General features: G+C 45.9%; 1 protein-coding gene across 3 annotated transcripts in view; it reads left to right on the forward strand.

Moving 5' to 3' along the window:
* Positions 1–19,882, forward strand: part of TFRC (transferrin receptor) — an 858,836-nt gene that overhangs the window by 170,393 nt on the left and 668,561 nt on the right. For all 3 annotated transcript variants that reach the window (XM_069617499.1, XM_069617501.1, XM_069617500.1), the window contains exon 5: positions 12,055–12,195. In XM_069617499.1, coding sequence (XP_069473600.1) covers positions 12,055–12,195 — 141 coding nt within the window. The remainder of the gene's footprint in view (positions 1–12,054; positions 12,196–19,882) is intronic.

Raw genomic sequence — 19,882 nt, forward strand, 5'->3', positions numbered from 1 at the left:
TATGACTGCTAACTCCCCCCCGAACCCCCCCCCCCTCTTCCTGCCAGTGACTTGTCAGTAGACTGGCTCCTCAGAGGTGGTGGGGGAGAAGGGAACCCAGCCTTGAGCAGTTTCTCATCCAACCACCACAGTAGATCTGAGCACATCTGTTCAAATAAAATCTGACTAAGCACTGATTAAGGCTCTGTCAAGCAAGGGCTGAAGATGTAGGGGGAGACCTGCCATTCAGAACCACAAGGAGACACTAGTTCATCAGATCCTGCAGTCTGTTATTTGAATGCCAAAAAGAGAATGGGCCTGAAATGCCATGCAAATAGTCTAGAGCCTGTAATCCTCTCCATAGGAGGGTAGACTTTTACACAACTTTGTGGTCAAGCTGATGTATATGATTTCTTCGAGGGTGGGGGGGGGGGAATCAGGGTATTTTTATTTATTTTTTAGGGTTGGATAAACCCAGCTCCTAAGCCAGGTGGAGGAAATAATTGGCTGAATCCATGACTTGGGAAGTCTTTGACCAGGTTTAGCCAGTAATCCAGTTATAGGTAAATGTATTGCCTGGAGGCACAAATGTTCGATTAAAGATTAATCTACCTTAGTGAACAACCTGGGGGCTTAATTGAGCCCAAAGGAGAGCATCTTGTACTGATTTAAATGGCATTCCATTTTAGAAACAAGGACTTTTCTATGGGGCTCACAAATTGGAATGTGCCTGTACACATCCTGAAATCTAGTGGACCTAGACCGTCCCCTTCCATCAGGGCAGATTTGAGCTCCGTGACCATCTTGAATCTCCTTGGGCAAAAATGTGAGGCTGGAAAGGTCAAGCATGTACCTTCCCAATTTGTCCTTGGTTAGATCAATGCAGCGGGAGAAGTAACCCTGATCCCATGGAATCCTCCATTGTTTAGCTTTTATTTCTGCAGGTCCTCTGGAAGGTTTGATTGCAAACTGAGGGTATTGGACGTGGTGAATAGGGATGGAGAGCTGGTAACTGCTGCATACCCTTTCCAAAGGGCTGTTCTTTCCTTTCAGGATGGAAAATTACGACCTATTCCTTCCCCCAACTGATGTTGCATGCTGCTGTGGACGTATGGTCTCGGTTAGGTTCTTCGATCTGAGCTGTAGTTAAGAGAAACGTTTTGGGGTCTCCACCTCAAGTGGTGCATTGGAAGACTGTCCATGTAGTTGCCCACTTGAAACCTTCTAAGAATCGTCTAAAGCCTGCTGATCTTTCTGTTAAAGTGGAGCTCGCTTTAGAGGTATATTTGGAGATGGCCGACTTTTTGCCATGGGCATTGTTGGTTGAGTGTTCCCAAAGTCCGCTGTTGAGTAGACTTTACAAAACTATTGCTATGGTTTTTAAATACCCAACTCTTAGTATCTGTCTGTACTACTCATGGAACCATCAAGTGGCAGAGCAGTTAGCTACAGCTCACAGCTTCCTCTTATGATAAGCCTAAGTACACTGAACCTAGCTAGTAATGCACATCAAAGAAGAACTGGCACAATACAGGGTTCGAAATTAAGGGGAGCTGTGAGCTATTTAGCTCCTACGTCTACCATAGAAGAGCCTGGTTGTCTTGAAACCAACAGCTACCAGGAACTACATTTGGGTCCTAGGCCGACTGATGCCTTCCAAACTTGTAAATGTGACATTAACCATGAATAGTTGAAAATGTTAATAAAGAAGAATTAGAACACATCTAATACACATTTAAACACAATGGTTCATACGTTAAGAAGCATCTCCTGTTTCCCCTGCAGTAGCTCCAACCTACTGGGGATGCCAGACACCCAGGAGCTGGTGTTGGCTCCTGCTCATTGAATCTCGATTTCGAACCCTCAATACATTTATTTTAAAATATAGCTGTTATATTTACCCAATCACGTTAAAATACTTGGCACAATAAACCGTAAACACTTAGGAATACTTTTCAAACCCACTGCTTAGTTTGTAGTTCCTTGCAGTTACAATTGTTTGACAAATCTGCCGTATTATCGGTAACGCTCACTTGCGAATCTTAGGCGAAATACGGTCAGTACATTTACTTTGCATACTACTGAAAGATCATCGCACAGCACGTCTTTTAAGGTATATCTACAGGCAGTTAAGACAGGGCTCAAAGTCTTGACAAGCAGCAGTTTAAACAAACCGTTGATCAAGACCTTACATGGTGGACAGGAGTGATTACATAATACAAAATAAATGTTAATTTCTATACAAAATTCATAAATGACAATTGGTAATCTCAAAACTAGACAAGAATCTTCGTTTCAGAAACACATTGTACAATTGTTGACCCCAACTCCAGTTTGATCAGGTATACCATTTTGTAACCACATTCATACTTCTCAACCAATCTAAACATTCTATTAGCCTTTTCTGATTGAAGGCTTAACTACGACAAGACTATTTGCCAATTCCTAAACAACCCGTGTATCTAATGGTGTGTCTCTTGCTAAACAAAGTTGTGGACTTGTTTCGGTCGGACAGTGCGGGCCTCTTCACTGTGACTCTCGGGTGGCTCCAGCCTTCTTCAGGACAAGATAGGTGCCTTGCTTTGCCCCACTTTTTTATTACTTGGTTTTGGTTGGTTATCTCAAGAGCTGGCTCTGGCTGTAGGCTCAGGATTCTCTGGATTTCTTTCCCATATTCAGGCGACTATCACTTGAAGGTGAACCCATTGTTTCCGATTAGAGGATCCGCATCTATATTTGCCTGCTGATGGCTTTCGGATGAACTTGGATAGCGGCAGGGCTTTCGGGAATCCACTGGTAGTGGCTGTTTCGCTTTTACCCTTGGCTTTTACCCTTGGCTTTTACCCTTGGCTGAAAATATTGTAGCCATTTTAAATCTCTCGGCTGTGACGGGTCGGCTTAGTTCATCGCATCTATGAGAGTACAGTAATGTGTGTCCGGCCGTCTGCTCTGACTGACAGCGTAAAAGGAGGGATACAAGAAGAGGCAAATGCAGTGACTGACACGCTTCATCGGTTGAATGACGGAGAAGGAGACTGACTGGCAGTGCAGGTGGAGGCATCTGGGGACAGGGTACGTCAAGGTGGGAAAAGTGGCCAGAGCAGGATAGAGGGGTAGTGGGAGAGTTGGAGAGAGGGGGATGTCTGTTGAGATGAGCATCCAAGGTGTATCCGGCAGAGTGGGGTTGAGCCAGAGGGAAGGATGGAGAGGGAAAGGGTGTTGCAGAGGTTGCCGAAGAAAACACTGGACCCATTGAGAGTCAAGATGGATGTTGAAGTCCCCAAGGAGGCGAGAAGAGAAGGCTGGTCAGCCCATTCTTAGAGTAAGGGGGAGGACCGTCCGGTGGGGTCTGTAGATGGTAGCGAGAGTAAGAGAAAGTAGGTGAGACAGCCTGCAGACTAGGCTTTCAAAGGAGTAGGTTTTGAGTGGGGCTGATTGAATGTTCAACCCACTCTGGGAAGATCAGAGCCACTCCACCATTCCGGTAAGGCCTGGGATTGGACAGGAGCCAAGTGTCACAAGCGGTGACGGAGCTGGCCTTCAACCATGTCTAGTAATAGCAAGGACGTTCAGGTCTTCATGGAGGAGACCGATGTCATAGAAGTGTTTGATATCGGATCGAGAGTTGAGGGTAGCCAAGTGAAGCTGGTTGGCCCCTTTAAAAGATAGCGGAGGGGTGGGGCGCACAGGGGTGGGTTGTCACCACTGGGGGGGGGGTGGAAGAAGGAGGGCAGTTGAAGAGAGATGAAAGATGCCTGCCAGGAAGGCAGAGGTAGGGCAGAGAGCCCTGGGCCATGATAGTGCCATTATGGTAGACAATGGTGCATTTGGAAGATTCAAAGTGAACCAAGAGCACTTCCCATCTGGTGCCATCAGTAATGGGTGAGGAGAAAGGCGAGAGGTCAGACCATGAGGAGGGTCCATAGATTGCAAGAAGTAACAGCAAAGAGAATGTCAGTGATAGTCTGTCTAGAGGAAACATTAATGTAGGTGTCTGCAATGGTGGTGGCTAGTTCCTATCTGAGAAACGGACCTTAGCAACGAGTCGCCGACTCATCACACGCTGCTGGTTTTCAAGGAGAGTTGTCATCACTGCAATTGTGAAAGAAAGAAATCCTTTGTGAGCGTGACACGCCCCCTTCCACCCACCCGCCCGCCCCTCCCTGCCGTGCTCATAACCCGGGTGCACGCGCACCCGCGCGCGCACCCCGGAAGTGCACTGCAAGTGCTGTTGAGCTGTGGGACCTGCTGGTGTGTTCCTGTCTCTCCTTGGGAAGGCGCCCATGCTCAAGAGGAAACAACATTGCCGTAGCGCGGCGAAACAGGCTGTCGGACTCCAATTACCAGAGTAAATACTTACAATACAACTTAACTTTGGACTTGCTGCCTTGGATATTGGGCTTTGTGTTTGGACTTCCTTTAGGGTGTTACTGTGCTACTGTGCTACTGTGTCTAGCTTTGATGCTAAAACGAGTGCCTTTTAGGTACTTACGTATATTCTTTTCTTTTTTTCTTCTACGTAGATCCTTTGTGAGCGTGACACGCCCCCTTCCACCCACCCGCCCGCCCCTCCCTGCCGTGCTCATAACCCGGGTGCACGCGCACCCGCGCGCGCACCCCGGAAGTGCACTGCAAGTGCTGTTGAGCTGTTTGGCTGGGTGGTAAGGGTGGTAATATATTAATGATCTGTAGCCTTTGTACATGTCCTTTCTGCATCTAATTTAGTAAATACTGATTCCCTATTGGGTTGTGAATTGGTTGCGCTCATGATAGGAGTTTTGGCCATACTCTAGTATAGACCACCTCTTTTCTTGTATATAGCAGCATGGTGAAGGGTTTGCGAAGCGGACGGAAACTCACTGAGCCTCTGTCCCAATCATCTTCTCAACCGGTGAGTCAAGATATTCTGGTTGAGAGTGCAACCACACTGGTCCACCCCGATAATATGACATCTGTGGGAGTGGGCAGTGATATTATGTTAGCTGATAAGAAAGCGATGGTCTCTACAGAGATGGGTATTGCTCCCAAATTTGATGCCGTAGCTATGATTCACTGTGTAGGTAGTGATGCTGAGATCTCTGCTGATATGTCTGTCAGAAACACCAAATTCAAGTTAAAGGATTTGAATAATAGCGCTCCCAATGACACTATCTTAACTGAATCAATACAGAGAAATGATATGGGATCTGATAGTGTCTACGATAATCCTTACAAAGAGAATGTTGTGGATTGCTCTATGATGGGCCCCATCATTGAAGCAGAGTTAAGTAAGCGCATCTGCCTATCTTTGGGTCCTTCTACGCCCGCTAATCAGAAACTAGTGGGGAGAGAAGATGTTTTTATGTTGAGTACAAAAGGCATGATACCTTCTGAAAGAAATCTTGATCCCATATGTGACGAGAATGTAAAATTGCCTTGGGAAATGGACTTTGAGTCCCATGTATCTCCCAACAAACCTATGGTGAGTTCCCCAAAGGCCATTAGTGCCCAATTAGCAATTAATGATCGAATGAATTTGGATATTCAAGAATTTCAGTCGAGCCTTAATGGAAAAGACAAAGATACTTCCAATAATGATGCTCAATCTGCAAGCATCATCCTTGATGCACCATCATTGAGTTCAGACTTCCCAGTTCTCGCGAGAATCTTAAACTTACTGGACAAGGGACATGAGCGCTCTCATTATGAAATGGGAATTATGAGAGAATCAATTTCTGAACTATCCAACAAAATTAATAGAATTGAAGGCCTCCTGTTTACATGTGATGCTGTCGCAGCTCTCTCGGATAGACAATACAAGAAAAAGGATATGGTAGATAGTGCCACACAGTTTGATGGTATTTTCAACAATCCTTCTCAGACAAAGCGCTCATATGCGGCTACACTAAAGACTCAATCACATAATTCGATCTGTACACAGACCGATGTAATTGTGGATGATCTGCACAAAGTTTTCACGACAGTTCAAAAAATTGAGCAGCACCTAGACAAAATGAACAAAGAGTCCATAGAGACTACAGCTACTCCCGTTGATCAATTGATAGATGATACAAACAAGTCATATGGTTCTGATAGTCCCTCTCATTTGACGGACTTAATTGATCTTGCGGGAGATTGTTCCCGGATAGGAATGGTGGAAATGTCTGACCCTACTGTGGGTGATCTGATACCTAAGCCTATAACAGTCCTAACCCGGAGGGAAAAGCGACTGGCGGGAAGGGCCCAAAAAAGGAAAGCCAAAGCGTTAGCCTTAATAAAAAAACAGGCAAGGATTGTACAAGTTGAGAAATCAAATGTAATACCAGTCACCTTTGAGAATGAGGAGATAATAAATCTTTCTCAGCAGGATGATGAATCCAGGGTATTATTAGATATCAATCCCCCTGAGAAGAACAATGAGAAAAATAAGGAGGGGAAAATAAATAATAAAAAAAAAAAAGGTGAATGTACATATGAATGAGGAGCAGATTGATTGCCAATCTAACTCATCTTGTTTTAATCCCCCGGAATCCATAAGTGGGGGTTCACAAATGTCCCTTTCTCAATTCTATCCTATAAGTAAGAAACAAACTTCTTCTAGCAAAGTGAAAACTAATGCCACTGTATCTAGGGACTCTAAGATACAATCGGCTAAACTGGAAACCTCTCACCATTTTTCTTCCGACGAACCCTGGATGTTGGGTGTATTGGGTGGGGACTTGTTGCGATCCCAGGAACCTAAGGAGGACCCTATAGTTGATCCGGGGTCCAATATTCCACCTCCCATAGTCAAGTCATCTAATGAAAATACTAATCTGACATTGGCGGAACCGATAAACCATAAAATGGTAGATTCTCCCATTAACAATCATAAGACGGTTCATAATGAATTTGAGTCCATACGCGAACCTCCATACATACTTGGCTGGGAGAGTGATCCGAATGTTAATGCTAAACAAAACTTGAATCGCTCTTCCCTGCTAAAAGCTTTTCACACAATACCTTGCCTGCGAACTCTGAGATCTGATGATATAGACTGGGTAAGACCTGCAGATAAAAATAACAACAGGATGACCTGTGGCCTATATTCAAGACTGATTATGAAACTTATTTGGGAACAGAAGGAAAACTTTGTTTCCATTGGCTTAACTCCTTTTTTGATCCAATCTGATGAAGATGCGAGGGTCTTTTTGGATAAGCCACTGGTACCAACATCCACAATTGACCAGAAAATGATGCAATCATTGCCACAACAAATTAGTGGTGATCTGGTCCGACAGATAATAGCAATGGCCGCTGCATTGTCGGGCATACATTCAGCCTCGCAATTAACAGCGACGAATTCATCTTCCTAGCCCGGCATATCATCAACAATCATTTGTATGTTTGTCTTGGAATTGTTGTGGGCTTGCTAACTTTAATAGATGGTGGGGTTCATGCGAGAGCGACAATATCCCTGCTATAGTTCTACTACAGGAAACTATGTATGTATCTCAATTATCTGTCGAAGGTTTTGTCTGTTACTCACAACCTGCTACTCGAGGGAATAAGGGTCGGCCCTCAGGTGGCCTAGCAATTTTAGTAAATAACGCCTGTAAATCCCCAACCAGGCTGGTCTATAAAGATTCCAATGTATTAGTTATAGAACTATTCCCTGTATCTCCACAGGATCAACATATCATTTTTATGTGCATTTATTGGAATAGAAAGCTAATAATGCTTAATAATATCATCGATATTCTTGATTCCATCTTAGAAGGTATCTTCATACACCATGAGGAAGTTGGTGTGGTGGTGGGGGGTGATTTTAATTCCTCCTGTTTAATCCACAATATAGACCCGGGACAGCAATCCCATACAGATACTACATCTGCTATGAATGGGAGAAAATGGGTGGAGTTCTTTCTTAATTGGGATATTCAGATAATTTCCACTGGAATGATGGATCTCACATATACATGGTCTAGGGGAGGACATCATTCTCATATTGATCATTTTTTTAAATCATCTAATCTTTGTCTGGAAATTGACACTGTAAATGTTTTAAACTTGGGCTTCAGTGACCATAATGCGATATTGATAAATCTAAAAATCGAAGGTTGGGGATTGACTTCTAATCGTTCTCTACAAATGGTTGAGAATGACAGAGCGGGCATATCTGTGAGGTGGAACCCTCTTGTATGCCATCAACTATCAGAGCGACTCAGAGATGACCTTGATCTGAATCCATTAGTGACTGAGAGTGACTCTTTATATATAGATCAATTTATCTCAAAGAGGATTGAATTCCATTTACTACAAATAGCAAAACAAAGAAAATCGGCTCTGGATGTAAAACATCATGTACATAAATTTGATATTGAGATCTTTAAATTAAAGAAGCTAAGAAACTTTAAACTACGACATCTATCTAGGTTATCTCTGGAATCTACACAATACTACTCTCATAAAAGGGCAATCCTTGCTACACATAAAACTGCTGTCAAAAATCTAAAAACACAACTTTATGTGAAAGATAATCAGAACATGATGTATCATATTTTGAAAAACGACACACGCAAAATATGGTCCTTATTAAGACTGATTAACGGCTATAATGTGGGGTTGAAAGAAAATGCCATCTCAGCGGATCAGTGGGCAAACTACATTAGGCTGAAATACGAGTCACCTTTAGTATTCCACAACAACTCCAAAACTGAAATTCAAAATACAATACCTAATCGCTCCCCTTGGAGCATTGAAGATGTAACACGTGCAATTAAGAAACTAAATCCTTCAAGGGCTATGGGACCTGATGGCATCCCTGCTTGTCTTTTTCTATCGGATATTCACTTGTGGGCTACCATCTTAAAAAACAAATTTGATGTGATATTTTCTTCCCAAGCAATTCCTAGTTCATGGTGTTCAGCTACTGTCATCCCCATGTATAAAAAAGGCCCTATTAATGACCCTGGTAACTTTCGCCCGATTGCGTTAACTGACGCATCCTCCAAGGTATTCTCCCAACTGATCCTTGAAGAAATGCAAGTCTATATGAAAACCAATGCCATCCTATCAAAATTTCAAACTGGTTTTCGTCAGAACATGGGATGCTCTCTTAATGCTTTACTGATATCTCACATCGAGTGGAACTGCAAACATAACAACACAGGTGCTGTCTATATGGCAGCTCTTGATCTGAGTTCAGCATTCGATACCGTGATAAGGGAACACCTGTGGTGGAAGATGGAGGTGTTGGGTTTCCCGGCTTATTTGATCGCATTAATACGGCTTCTCCATACAGACACAACCTACAGAGTGCGCCTTAATAAAGAAGGCATGTTAACTGCCAAAATTCCATCAAATTGGATTGAAACAAGGTTGTACTCTGGCTGCCGTATTGTTTAATCTGTATACTTGTGACATAGAGGAATGTTGGACAAAAGAAGTCATCTATCCAATCTTAATTGGTAGCACAAGACTGAACTATATTGGTTTTGCTGATGACATTCTTATTTTAGATAGAACACCTTTTGGTCTCCAGCATAAACTAAATGCTTTCATCCGCTATGCAAATACTCATAACTTGAGAATCAATCACCACAAATCCCGAATTATCATCTTTAGGGATGGTTATAAAAAGAGCTGCCCATACACTTGGCTCATGGAAAATACTCGGGTCACCATTACACATGAAATTAAATATCTAGGGTATCCTTTATCGAATGCTTACTCAAAAATCTGGTGGAAAAAGAAAATATGTGAGAAATCTAAACCTCTAATTTCACAGATGAAAATAATTATGGGTAAATACTGTGGCTTTTCTCTTTTACCTGTCATCCAATTCTACCTCCTTAAAGTCGAACCATCGCTACTCTATATATTAGACATGTGTATATATGAGATAGACGATATCTTAGACACACTTCAAGGTGGGATCTGGAAAAGCGTTTTGGGGCTTCCGGCATCAGTCCCAAATGATATTGTTCGTCATGAACTAGGTATCCTCCCTATATCTGCCAAACGGAACTGGAGACTCCTGAATAACTATACAAAAATCCTGGATCCCCCTGGTAATTCACTGTATGAAGACCTTAATGAATTTCTTCACATGGGTCGTATGAAATCTCTGACCCGATACGCGGAAAAAATGAATGATCTAATGGCTCTCTTGGGCATCCTGAAAGATGACTTAATACTAGGCTTACCTAGTTGCAAACAAAAGTTGTATCACTACTACTGGAGCTGTCAGGCTGATAGAATTGGGTCTTACCGCTTATACTACGAATTTGCCCAATTCAGAAGAAAATTGGGAGATAGAGCTGGTTATATTACACAGTTTCCTTCTGCTATAGGTCGTAATACTTATTTACGGTTCAAATTGAATGTATTTCACACCAATGAACGATTGTGCAAATGGGGCACCTCTGATAAAGAATCTAACAATGGTTTTTGCCGTTTTTGTAAGGATATGTTTTCTCTTGAGTCTCTTAAACATCTAGTTATCTACTGTGAACATTTTGAAATGTTGAGACTATCGAAGTTTGGGAACTATATAATCTCTAACTCAAACCTATCGCGTGAAGTACTATGGCAGCGATGCATGCTTGGTGAAAGTACTAAACTCATTTTAAGATTGTTATCTGTTTTAATAATTATTGAATCTGAGCTAAAGGATATAAATGATATAAGATGAGCTATAAATATGTTATGTGATACATGTAGGAATGTTGTTTAGCTATGCACAAATTCTTTTTAATTAGGTAGCATATACAATGTATGTGATTCATGTCAAAATGGGGAAAATGAACTGGTGAAAATTCTGTTTTGTATGAAAAAAATTTTCTTTGTAAAGGTTTTTAACCAAATACAATAAAAAAAAAAAAAAAATGTAGGTGTCTGCAATGGGCAGACAAGGGTTGGAACTCGGGTGTGCCATTTTCTTTTAGTTTCTGCCTTCCAGACTTTGTGAGGGGATAGAAAAGATGGGGGAGACTGATACCACGATGAGGGCAGAGACAAGTTGCAGGGGGGGGCGAGGGTTGGGCACTATGCAATAGTAGAATCACACCAGGTGATCAATGAGCATGTTGGAGATGCCCAGATATACAGATCATTAGCAAATTGGTAGTGTACCTAAATTCAATGTTAGCCAAAAGCACTAGCATGCATTACTTGGAGGGCATTAAGAGAGCAAGATTCGGTTTTGGGCTATCTAGTTAGTTAAACAGAAACCATAATGGAATGAATCGACATATTTCAAAAACCGCTTGAGTTGATGTTAGGCAGTCAGGATAAAGGTGCTAGGCATTAGACCACAGCAATGTTGGTAAATCCAGGAGTAGGCAATTTGCATGGCGCAGATGAGAGCTCAGGATCATGTTGGCATTAAAAATATTGACCTATAGTCATTGAGCCCAAAAATATCGAGATGACGTTTGGTCTATCGCCCAGCCCAAGATGGAATACATTGCTACCATATTCAAAGACCTATGGAATCTTAATTTGAGCAGTGGGAGCGAAAGGGGGTATCTTGGTAATTTTTGTTGGGTAATTTTTCCAAGGGAATGACTGAGCTATTGTTGCAGCCTTGAATAGGCACATGATTGTCTTCCGTTCTGCCATATTTTGGGTCCATCAACATGCTTTCTTGAAGTGACAATAGGTTGTCAAAACTGTTTTTAATGCTAGATTTCCAGAAAAATGTCATATGTGGATATGGATGGATGGTGGCATTAACCCACATCAAAAGCGAAACCTGTGCGATTGTGGTCTCATCCTTTATTGAAATGTTCTGCTACCTGTAAGGTTAATTTCTAGTGCCAATGAGGGCCTCCACTGAGTATGTAGAGGACATGGGATTTGTCTACAAACTTGGAATGTTGATGTCTTGCTACAAATGCGTGGCAGGAGGGGGGGGGGAACAACGCATTCTGGTTTCCATAACCTTCCACATCCAGATGTTCTCCAAGCAATTTCATGCCTCTTGAACTCATCGTGGAGGCAGTCTGTTCAGGTTTTCATAAATCTGTACTTGATTGAAATTTAAATTGTCAATTATACTGGAAACTTTCTAGGAAGGCTTTAGTTTAAAATGATTCTTTTTTTGCCATTCAGGAGAGTTTCTAGTTCTCTGCATGAAGCGGGCTCTGAACAAGATGAAGTTCTGGCTACCTACATTCATGATCAGTTTACCCAACTTTTGATGGATAAAGTGTGGAATGATGAGCATTATGTTGCGATGCAGAGTGCAGGCAGGTAAGTTAAATTTGTAACTTTGATCTTTGGATTAGGCAGCAGCAGGGAGGCGCTTGTACTATTGCAAACTGTTGGAGTCAGCATAGTTGGACGTCCAGTTTCTGTTTTGACATCAACTGATAAAAATGGAAACAGTGTGCAACTTTAGTTTTCCTCCCCATACCCTGCCATTCATTGCTTTTAGTCGAGTGTTAAAAAGAAAATTCTTGTTGGAAAATGTAAAAACCGAACGTTGTAGCATTCATTCTTCAACTAAATTACCATACATATTTTTTAATTGACATTCGATCTCCAAGATGTCAAATCCATGACCCCTTTTCAATTGGATGACTAGTTTTTAATACTCTTCTATCAAGATCCCCTTGTACTTAGCACAACATTCAACCTCTAATTTGCTGGCTCTTTGATTAAGACGCAGTTTCAGACCAACATTTTCAACCCTTCATTTGAGTTACCTCTATCTTTATTCCTAAATGGTCTAAACATCAAGTCTTGGATGGATGAACAGGGACCTTCATGGATGCCTTTCCGATAGACTGGGAGATTGGGTTTACTTTGTGGATTTGTAAGGTTTCCAAGATGGTGACGTTCTAGGGCGGGTCTGTTAAGAACCGCCCCATGACAGCATTGTATCAAGGTTGGTGGGGCCAGCTGGTTGGAAAGTGGTGCATGCAGCCATTTTGTGTTTGGCACCTGTTGTGACTAATGTTGGATGGGCAGCAGCCATCTTGGATTTAGCGGTGGGCTATCTACAGCAGCTGGGGGGTCGGGTGGGGTGGGGGGGGGCTTCTTCCTTGTCCCAATACTTTCAGCAGGCAATCCTGCTCAGTATTCATTACTGGAACTTCTTCCTCAGCACAGTCCTTTTTAAAATTACTTAAAGGGGCAATTACAAATGCATCGGGGCCGTCTATCTTTTTAGCTTCACCTGGAGAACCTATTGTAAGGTGGGCAGATGGGAAGGAGGTTTTTTTTAAATATTTACTGGCTGTTTTTGGACCAAATTGTTCAAATGAGGCCGATTTCACTGTTTGAGTGCTGCAGGTCAGGAGGTGTTAGACTGCCACAACCGTGGGGTTGGGTGATGAAGGGCATTTTGAAGTGAGCCTTGCGGAATGGACAAACGCTATGAGGTGATGGAGAATAAGACCCTGGCAAGATATCATTTTGCCACGTGAACCGAGTGTGGAGTCCATTGAGTTTCTGACGGCACTAAGAGGGTTGGCAATAAAGTATCATTTTACTCAGTCAGGAGGTGCATATAAGCGATCAATTGACTGATGTCTTAATGACGAGGTCTCGGGTCTCGGAACTACTTTCCTGCAGGAGCAGACGAGGATTCCGCCAACCCCCCACCCCGCCCCCCAGTTCGCCCATGCTACAATCCTTTAGTTCAGAATTGCAAGGTTGGGGGGGGGGGGGGGGAGAGTGGATACAATAAACTGTTTTTGCTGTTCTCTCTGCATTCGCCTACTCGATGACTGGCCGACCTATAGACAAATATACTTGTGTGAGATTATAACAGTTCTGCTTTTGTCCTGCCACTGGGTTATTTATACCTCCCCATAATGATTTACCTCTAAGCCATTGCCACTAGCTGAAAGGCCTTTTGTTAAACGTGTTACTGCTCTCCCTAGGATGACTTCCTGGATTAAGTGTTGGTATTATCAAATTCTTTGCTTCACATTTGTCGTTTCTTTCTTTTTAAAACCACCCTTTTCTTTTTTTAGAACGGAAATTCCAGCAAAAACTGGCATGTCTTCCCTTTCTGCCTTAACTATTTACACTATATTGACTTGGCGCTCATACTCTGCTGGTGCAGTTTTCCTCCGTGTACTTTGAACGATATTCACTTAAAGTTCCTCACACCGCGCTGTCTTTCACTGCGCTCATCTCTGATGTGGCCGCGCGATTACCGACACTCTTCTCCCTCTCTGAAAAACCCAATGAGAACAAGGTTTCCATGACCCGCATGGGGGAGGGTCTGGGGGGAGTTGGCCATGCGCGCACGTCGCAAACGTGCAAAAACGAAGGTCCTTCACTCAAGGACTCGCAGCATTTCCTTCCAGTCTCTGTACGCACTCAGCGCAGACCTTTTCTTGCACGCACCTTAATTTCATTTTTCCGGAGTGCGACGCTGTTAGTAAAGGTTAGATTCCTAACGCAAAGTTGATCAAACACCCACGCACCTCTATAAACGGATTTGACGGTGCACGCGCAAACCTTTCTCAGCTTGATTTCTAACCTGAACCGCTTCCAATACCCTTCTTGTGTGTGAGCGAACTATGGAAAGAAGACCAATCTTCCCCAACGCTTGCAGTTCCTCCCAGCTGCTGAACTATTAACGGTTTATTTACACATACACTACAGCTTCTTTGTTCAAACGAACTTTGTTCACTGGAAATATTCACTTGGCGTTGTAGTTGCAAGTGTTCGCCTGCTTTCTTCTTTTGCTCTATTCAGATTTCATTAATATTTGTTTTATTTTTTTCTGTGACTGTGTATTTTCATAGAATTTCTCTGGAGCTCAAAGTTCTGTGATCTTCACTTTATAGATGGCTGAATGAAAGGCAGCTTTAGAGTCTTTGGCAGGATTCCAAACTACCTCACTGGTGCAGTCCAACCAATCGGCTCTAAGAGTCGCCTCCACCTTGAGCTGGGAGTCGCACCTACCTGCTACATTAGAAGTGTTAAGGAAAACTAGGCCTTGACAATCTTTTCCTAAGAAAACATTTTCAATTCCAGCTTTCTTCCAACATCTCACCCACTCCTCCATTACTTCCAGGGTTCCTTCCTGGCCTGCAGACTAAACGTGGAACCTGACACGAGATCAGAGAGACGAGATCAGAGAGGAGTGTCGTGAGAATGTGACCAGACATTCGTAGGGCGATTATGTTTCTCCAGCATGGGATCTGGCATGGATTCACATGCTCATGAATATTCCCCGTCGGGGCTGGGAATACTCGGTAAAGAAAAAATCAGTATCAGTTTCGTTTCTGATCTTTCTTAGTAGTAACCAATCACTGGTCTCTGGGTCAGACTGCCCCCAGCCAATGACTGCCCTCTCCCTAAGCCCCGCCCCCGGCAGCCAGCCTCAGATTTTTACCACACGTTCAAGTGTTGGGAGTCCTCGTGCTATAGCTCTCGAGCTTTTACTGCGTTTTGTGTTTTTTCAAAATGTTTAATCTCATTTTTTCGGTAAATCGAGCATCAAGCACCCCCGTTTCTACTTTCGATCAACAGGGACCCGTTTCGGAATTTTCTACGCCCCTCAAGGGCGAAGTTTCGTCGAGTTGCGCTTCTTGGAGGATTCCAGAAGATCTGAGGCCTACCTCGTGGACATGACCCAGGACAAGGGAAGAGCAACGCCCAGATCCAAGCTGTTCAGGAACTGCCCTGGATGCGGATTACAGAATGTTTTCGAGGATGAGCATTCAAGATGTCTCTACTGCTTTCACGAAGACTAAAGGACTGTGCGTTGTGCAAGAACTTGTCGGAACGGACTCGGGGATCTTCGGACCTGCTTCGCCAGCTGGCTGTAGAAGGGCCCAGCAGGTGAGAAGTCCGAGCAGTCTTCTAAGTCCTGTGAGGGCGCCCCGGCGACGGGGGCCCAACAGAAGGCAGTGAGTCCGTGGGCACCGGGAGTGCCAAAGGGTCGTGCTCCTGAGCTGCCAGGCATGGCGCGCTTTCACTGACACCATCCATGAGCCAACGCTCTGGCTCGGAGAAGAGAAAATCCGAGAACCCGGCTAAGCATCTGGAGAGGCCCCGGTCGATCTCGAAGGGATCAGCCGAGAGGGAGCGAGGCGGTGACTTCTCCCCCAAGGCGAAGGCCTCAAGCATGCCCAAGGTGGTGAAGGCCTTGATTCACCCCGTGAAGGCCTCTATTGAGGGATTCGCAGCCCTGGCGAAGCCTGTGGAGGCTAACCCAGTGGAGGCGACCTCGGGGCGCAGAGTTTCCCTGCCGTCACGGAGGGAATCCTCTTTTCAGCCCATCGATAAGACCACCGTGAAGACTCCGGTGGAAAAAGAGGTGGGAGGGGCAGTGGCCGTAATGGACACGGATACAGCCTCTGAGGAGGAGCTGGTTGAAGTCGTGAAGGGCCTCAAGAGGTCCGGTCCCACGGGGGAACCCCCGAGGAGGCGGACAAAGCACGAAGGTGGCGCCGGCGACTCCCGTGGAGGAAGAGCAACCATCGCAGCCAGTGCCTGAGCCTCAGGACAACTCCGTGGCAATTTTGATGGCAATCCAAACCTTATGCACAGAGATGGACGAGATTGCTCCTCACCCCAATGCACGACACAGCAGAACCGGGCCCATCGGGAAGCCCTCCAAACAAGCGGAGCAGAGTTCAACCCGCTCCCCCCCGCCTTACCAGCCGTCGCGGCCCGCTGAGCCTTCTCCTTCCCCTGATCCTAGGGATGACACGGGAACGGATACGACTGGGACGGATGACGACGGGATGGGCATTCCATCACCACTCCCTTGGGCCTCCCCGCCCGACGAAATTGGCTCCTTCCACGCCATGATTGCCAGGGCATCCAAGCTTTTTCAGCTCTGCCCTGAGGAACAGAAGAAGGAAGGTTTCCTCTATCAGCGGCGCAAGGCCAAGAGGAAGATGGTCCTTGCGGTACCATTGATTGACGATATCTGGGAGGAGGGAATTGCTCTCTGGAAGAACCCGTCCACGACGCCTGCCAAGAGGGATTGGTACGAGAAGTACCATGTCCCCGATTCTGCCCCTTTGTGCCATAGGGCACAGCCGACCCTGGATTCGGTTGTCTGAGCGGCGGCGGCCAAGAAGAAGGCGGCAGGGGCGTCATCCTCAACTTCGACCTCCCAGCGACGGAAAGAAGCTGGACACCATGGGACGACGAGTCATCTCGTCTGCGGCGATGACAATTAAGGCAGCCAAAACCCTAGCGATTGTGGCCCGCTACGACAGGGAGCTGTGGTACAAGATCGCTCCCCTGCTGGACTTCCTACCGGACGACAAGAGGTCGGAGACCCTGGAGATCCTACAGGAAGTTGAGGTGGCGTCGGACCACGCCATAATGGTGGCCACTGATATCGCTGACACCAGATTCCGCTAGTTGGGCAACAGTGTTTGCCTTAGATGGCGGGGATGGCTCAAGGCAACTGATTTCCGCCAGGACGTGCAAACCAGAGTTTTGGACATGCCCTTCGACGGGAACAACCTGTTTGGAAAAACAGTGGATGAGTCACTGCAGGCCATTAAGACCGACAGACGGCTCGGGCCTTGGGAGTGTTGCAGCAATGACGGCCGCCCTTTTGGAACGCCGGAGGCAGACAGGGTGCCTCCAAGGGATCCGGCGGCGGCTCCTCGTACCGCCAGGTGGCCCGCTCCTCGACGCAGGACGCCTATAGAGGACACGGTAAGTCAGGAGGATCTAGTCGTCGGCAAGGCCACCTCAAGCAGGACTGAACCGGCCGTAGCGTCGGGACCCCACCGGAGCACCCCGGTGGGAGGGCGGCTGGCGAAGTTCGTCAGCGTGTGGGAGTCCATCTCCACCGACCATTGGGTGCTGGATGCCCTGGCCCATTCTTGAATTTCAAAGAAAGTGCCCCCGTATTCTTCCTGTGGCCAGGAAGGAAAATCGCGTCCCTCAACTGCTGTTAGAAACAAGGGCGATGCTCAAGAAGGGTGCCATCGAGCTTGTCCCGAAGAGGCTCCGGAGTATACTCTAGGTATTTACTCGTCCGAATGAAGCCAGGCGGTTGGCGCCCCATCCTGGACCTGCGGCGGCTAAACAAATACATCAAGGCACAAGTTCGGGATGGTCACCCTCCAGCACGTGCTGGGACAACTGTAGGAGGGCGACTTCCTATCGTCGCTGGACTTGGAGGATGCTGTCATGATGCATACCCCCGGGCATCCAGACCACGTCCATCAGCCACGGGAGCAGGCATGTCTCCTTGAGAAAACCCAGCAATCCCTGCTAGGGGCTGTCCAGGTTCAGTCCTGGCGCCATATGGGACATCAGTTCTGGCGCCTATGGCGCCAGGCTCATAGGTGCACACTTACCTGATGAAGAACATGCTTCAAGAAGATCCAAGCCCATGTGAGGCCTGGAAGGGACTACTTTACCTTAGGGACTATTTGTTACTCGGGTGTGGTCGGGGAGGAATACCTACCTGGGACTACTTTGGAGGCTATTTAAACCACGCCCGAAGAGCAGCACACGCTTCGAGTTATTCTTAATCCAGCAGCGTAACGTTCACCGTGCCAGCAGCAGCATCCAGCCTTCTGCCACGCCCGCCTCGAACCTGGAGCACTTGGAAAGAAGCAAAGGTTAGAACAAGAGTATTACCTGATTTCTTTACTTATTCCGGATTCATCGCATCTTCAAACCAAAGGAAAGACTGTTTTAAACGCGTCGCATTGCCAGCAGCAGCGCTGCGCCATACTGAATCTCTTCAATCCGGCGCTGTCTCCATCTTTACATCGCCGAATCCCGGCACCTAAGGGGGACAAGAAACAACAAGGTGAGCAGAGAGAACAGACAGAGACCATTTCTTTAGCCGCCATATGCTTACCTGATTTACCGCCGGAGGTATAATTCATCAGCACGCCACATCTTCTTTTGCCGTGCCTGTAAGATGAGAAAGCAGCAAGTTTAACCCTCGGCATTATTTACCAGACAGTGTTTGGTAACAGACTTTTACCGGAGCGCTTTCAGCTGTCAATCTTCTTATTGGGTCAAAGCTGCAAGATAAAAGGAATTGGACAGGAGTGAGTTCCAGACATTTTGAACTCTTACGAACTATATACTTACGGCTCTTCGCCAGGACCTTTTGGAGTCGGGATTCGTCTACAACTCTTCCAATGTCTTCAGGCCAGTGAAGTAACTGGTCATCAACGCGCCCCTGTGTGCTTCGCAGGATGGAGGGCTCATCCTTCAAAAATATAAGGTGAGAATGCTGAGAGGGCGCTTCAGAGGTGATTAGTGGGGAGGACAGTGGGGGTGCTATCACTTGAATTCACAAGTGGCTAAATCCATCTCTCCACTTGTAGGAGAATATTTCTACGGGTCAAGCTGACAAGATTAGGAGGGCAGATCCAGTCAGTCATCGCTGCACTACGCATCACGTGGGTGGAGGCTGCAGCAGTCCGGGTCCGACCGACGTCCCTGTGGGAGCCAGGTGAGCGTAACAGATGCTTACTTCCACATCCCCATTCTAAAAGGACACCGAATGTTTCTCAGATTCGTAGTCCAAGGTTGGCAATACCAATTCAAGGCCCTGCCAATTCAGGCTGAAGTTGGCACCCAGGGTGTTTACCAAGTGCCTTGCACCAGTGGCGGCGCAGCTGCGCCTGTGGGGATCCACGTCTACCACTACCTGGACAATTGGCTCATCCGTGCAAGAACAAGAGAACTCGCCGTCGAACACACAGCGGAGACCGTCCACGTTCTCACAGATCTGGGCTTCTCCATCAACTATGCGAAATCCCACCTGGTCCCGTCGCAGCTCGCACTGTTTCTGGGAGCCAAGCTCGATACAGTGGCGCGAGTGGCCTTGCTGTCGGAGAGGACGAAGGCCATTTTAGGCAAGGTGCAGCCCCTGCTGGCCACAGGCGTGGCCAGGGTGAGATCCATCAAGTCCCTGCTCGGCATGATGTCCTCATGCATCTACCTGGTGCGCCTGTGCAGGCTACGGATGCGT

This window comes from Ambystoma mexicanum, chromosome 10, assembly GCF_040938575.1.
Source record: "Ambystoma mexicanum isolate Mex_15411 chromosome 10, UKY_AmexF1_1, whole genome shotgun sequence".
Classification (NCBI taxonomy): Eukaryota; Metazoa; Chordata; class Amphibia; order Caudata; family Ambystomatidae; genus Ambystoma; species Ambystoma mexicanum.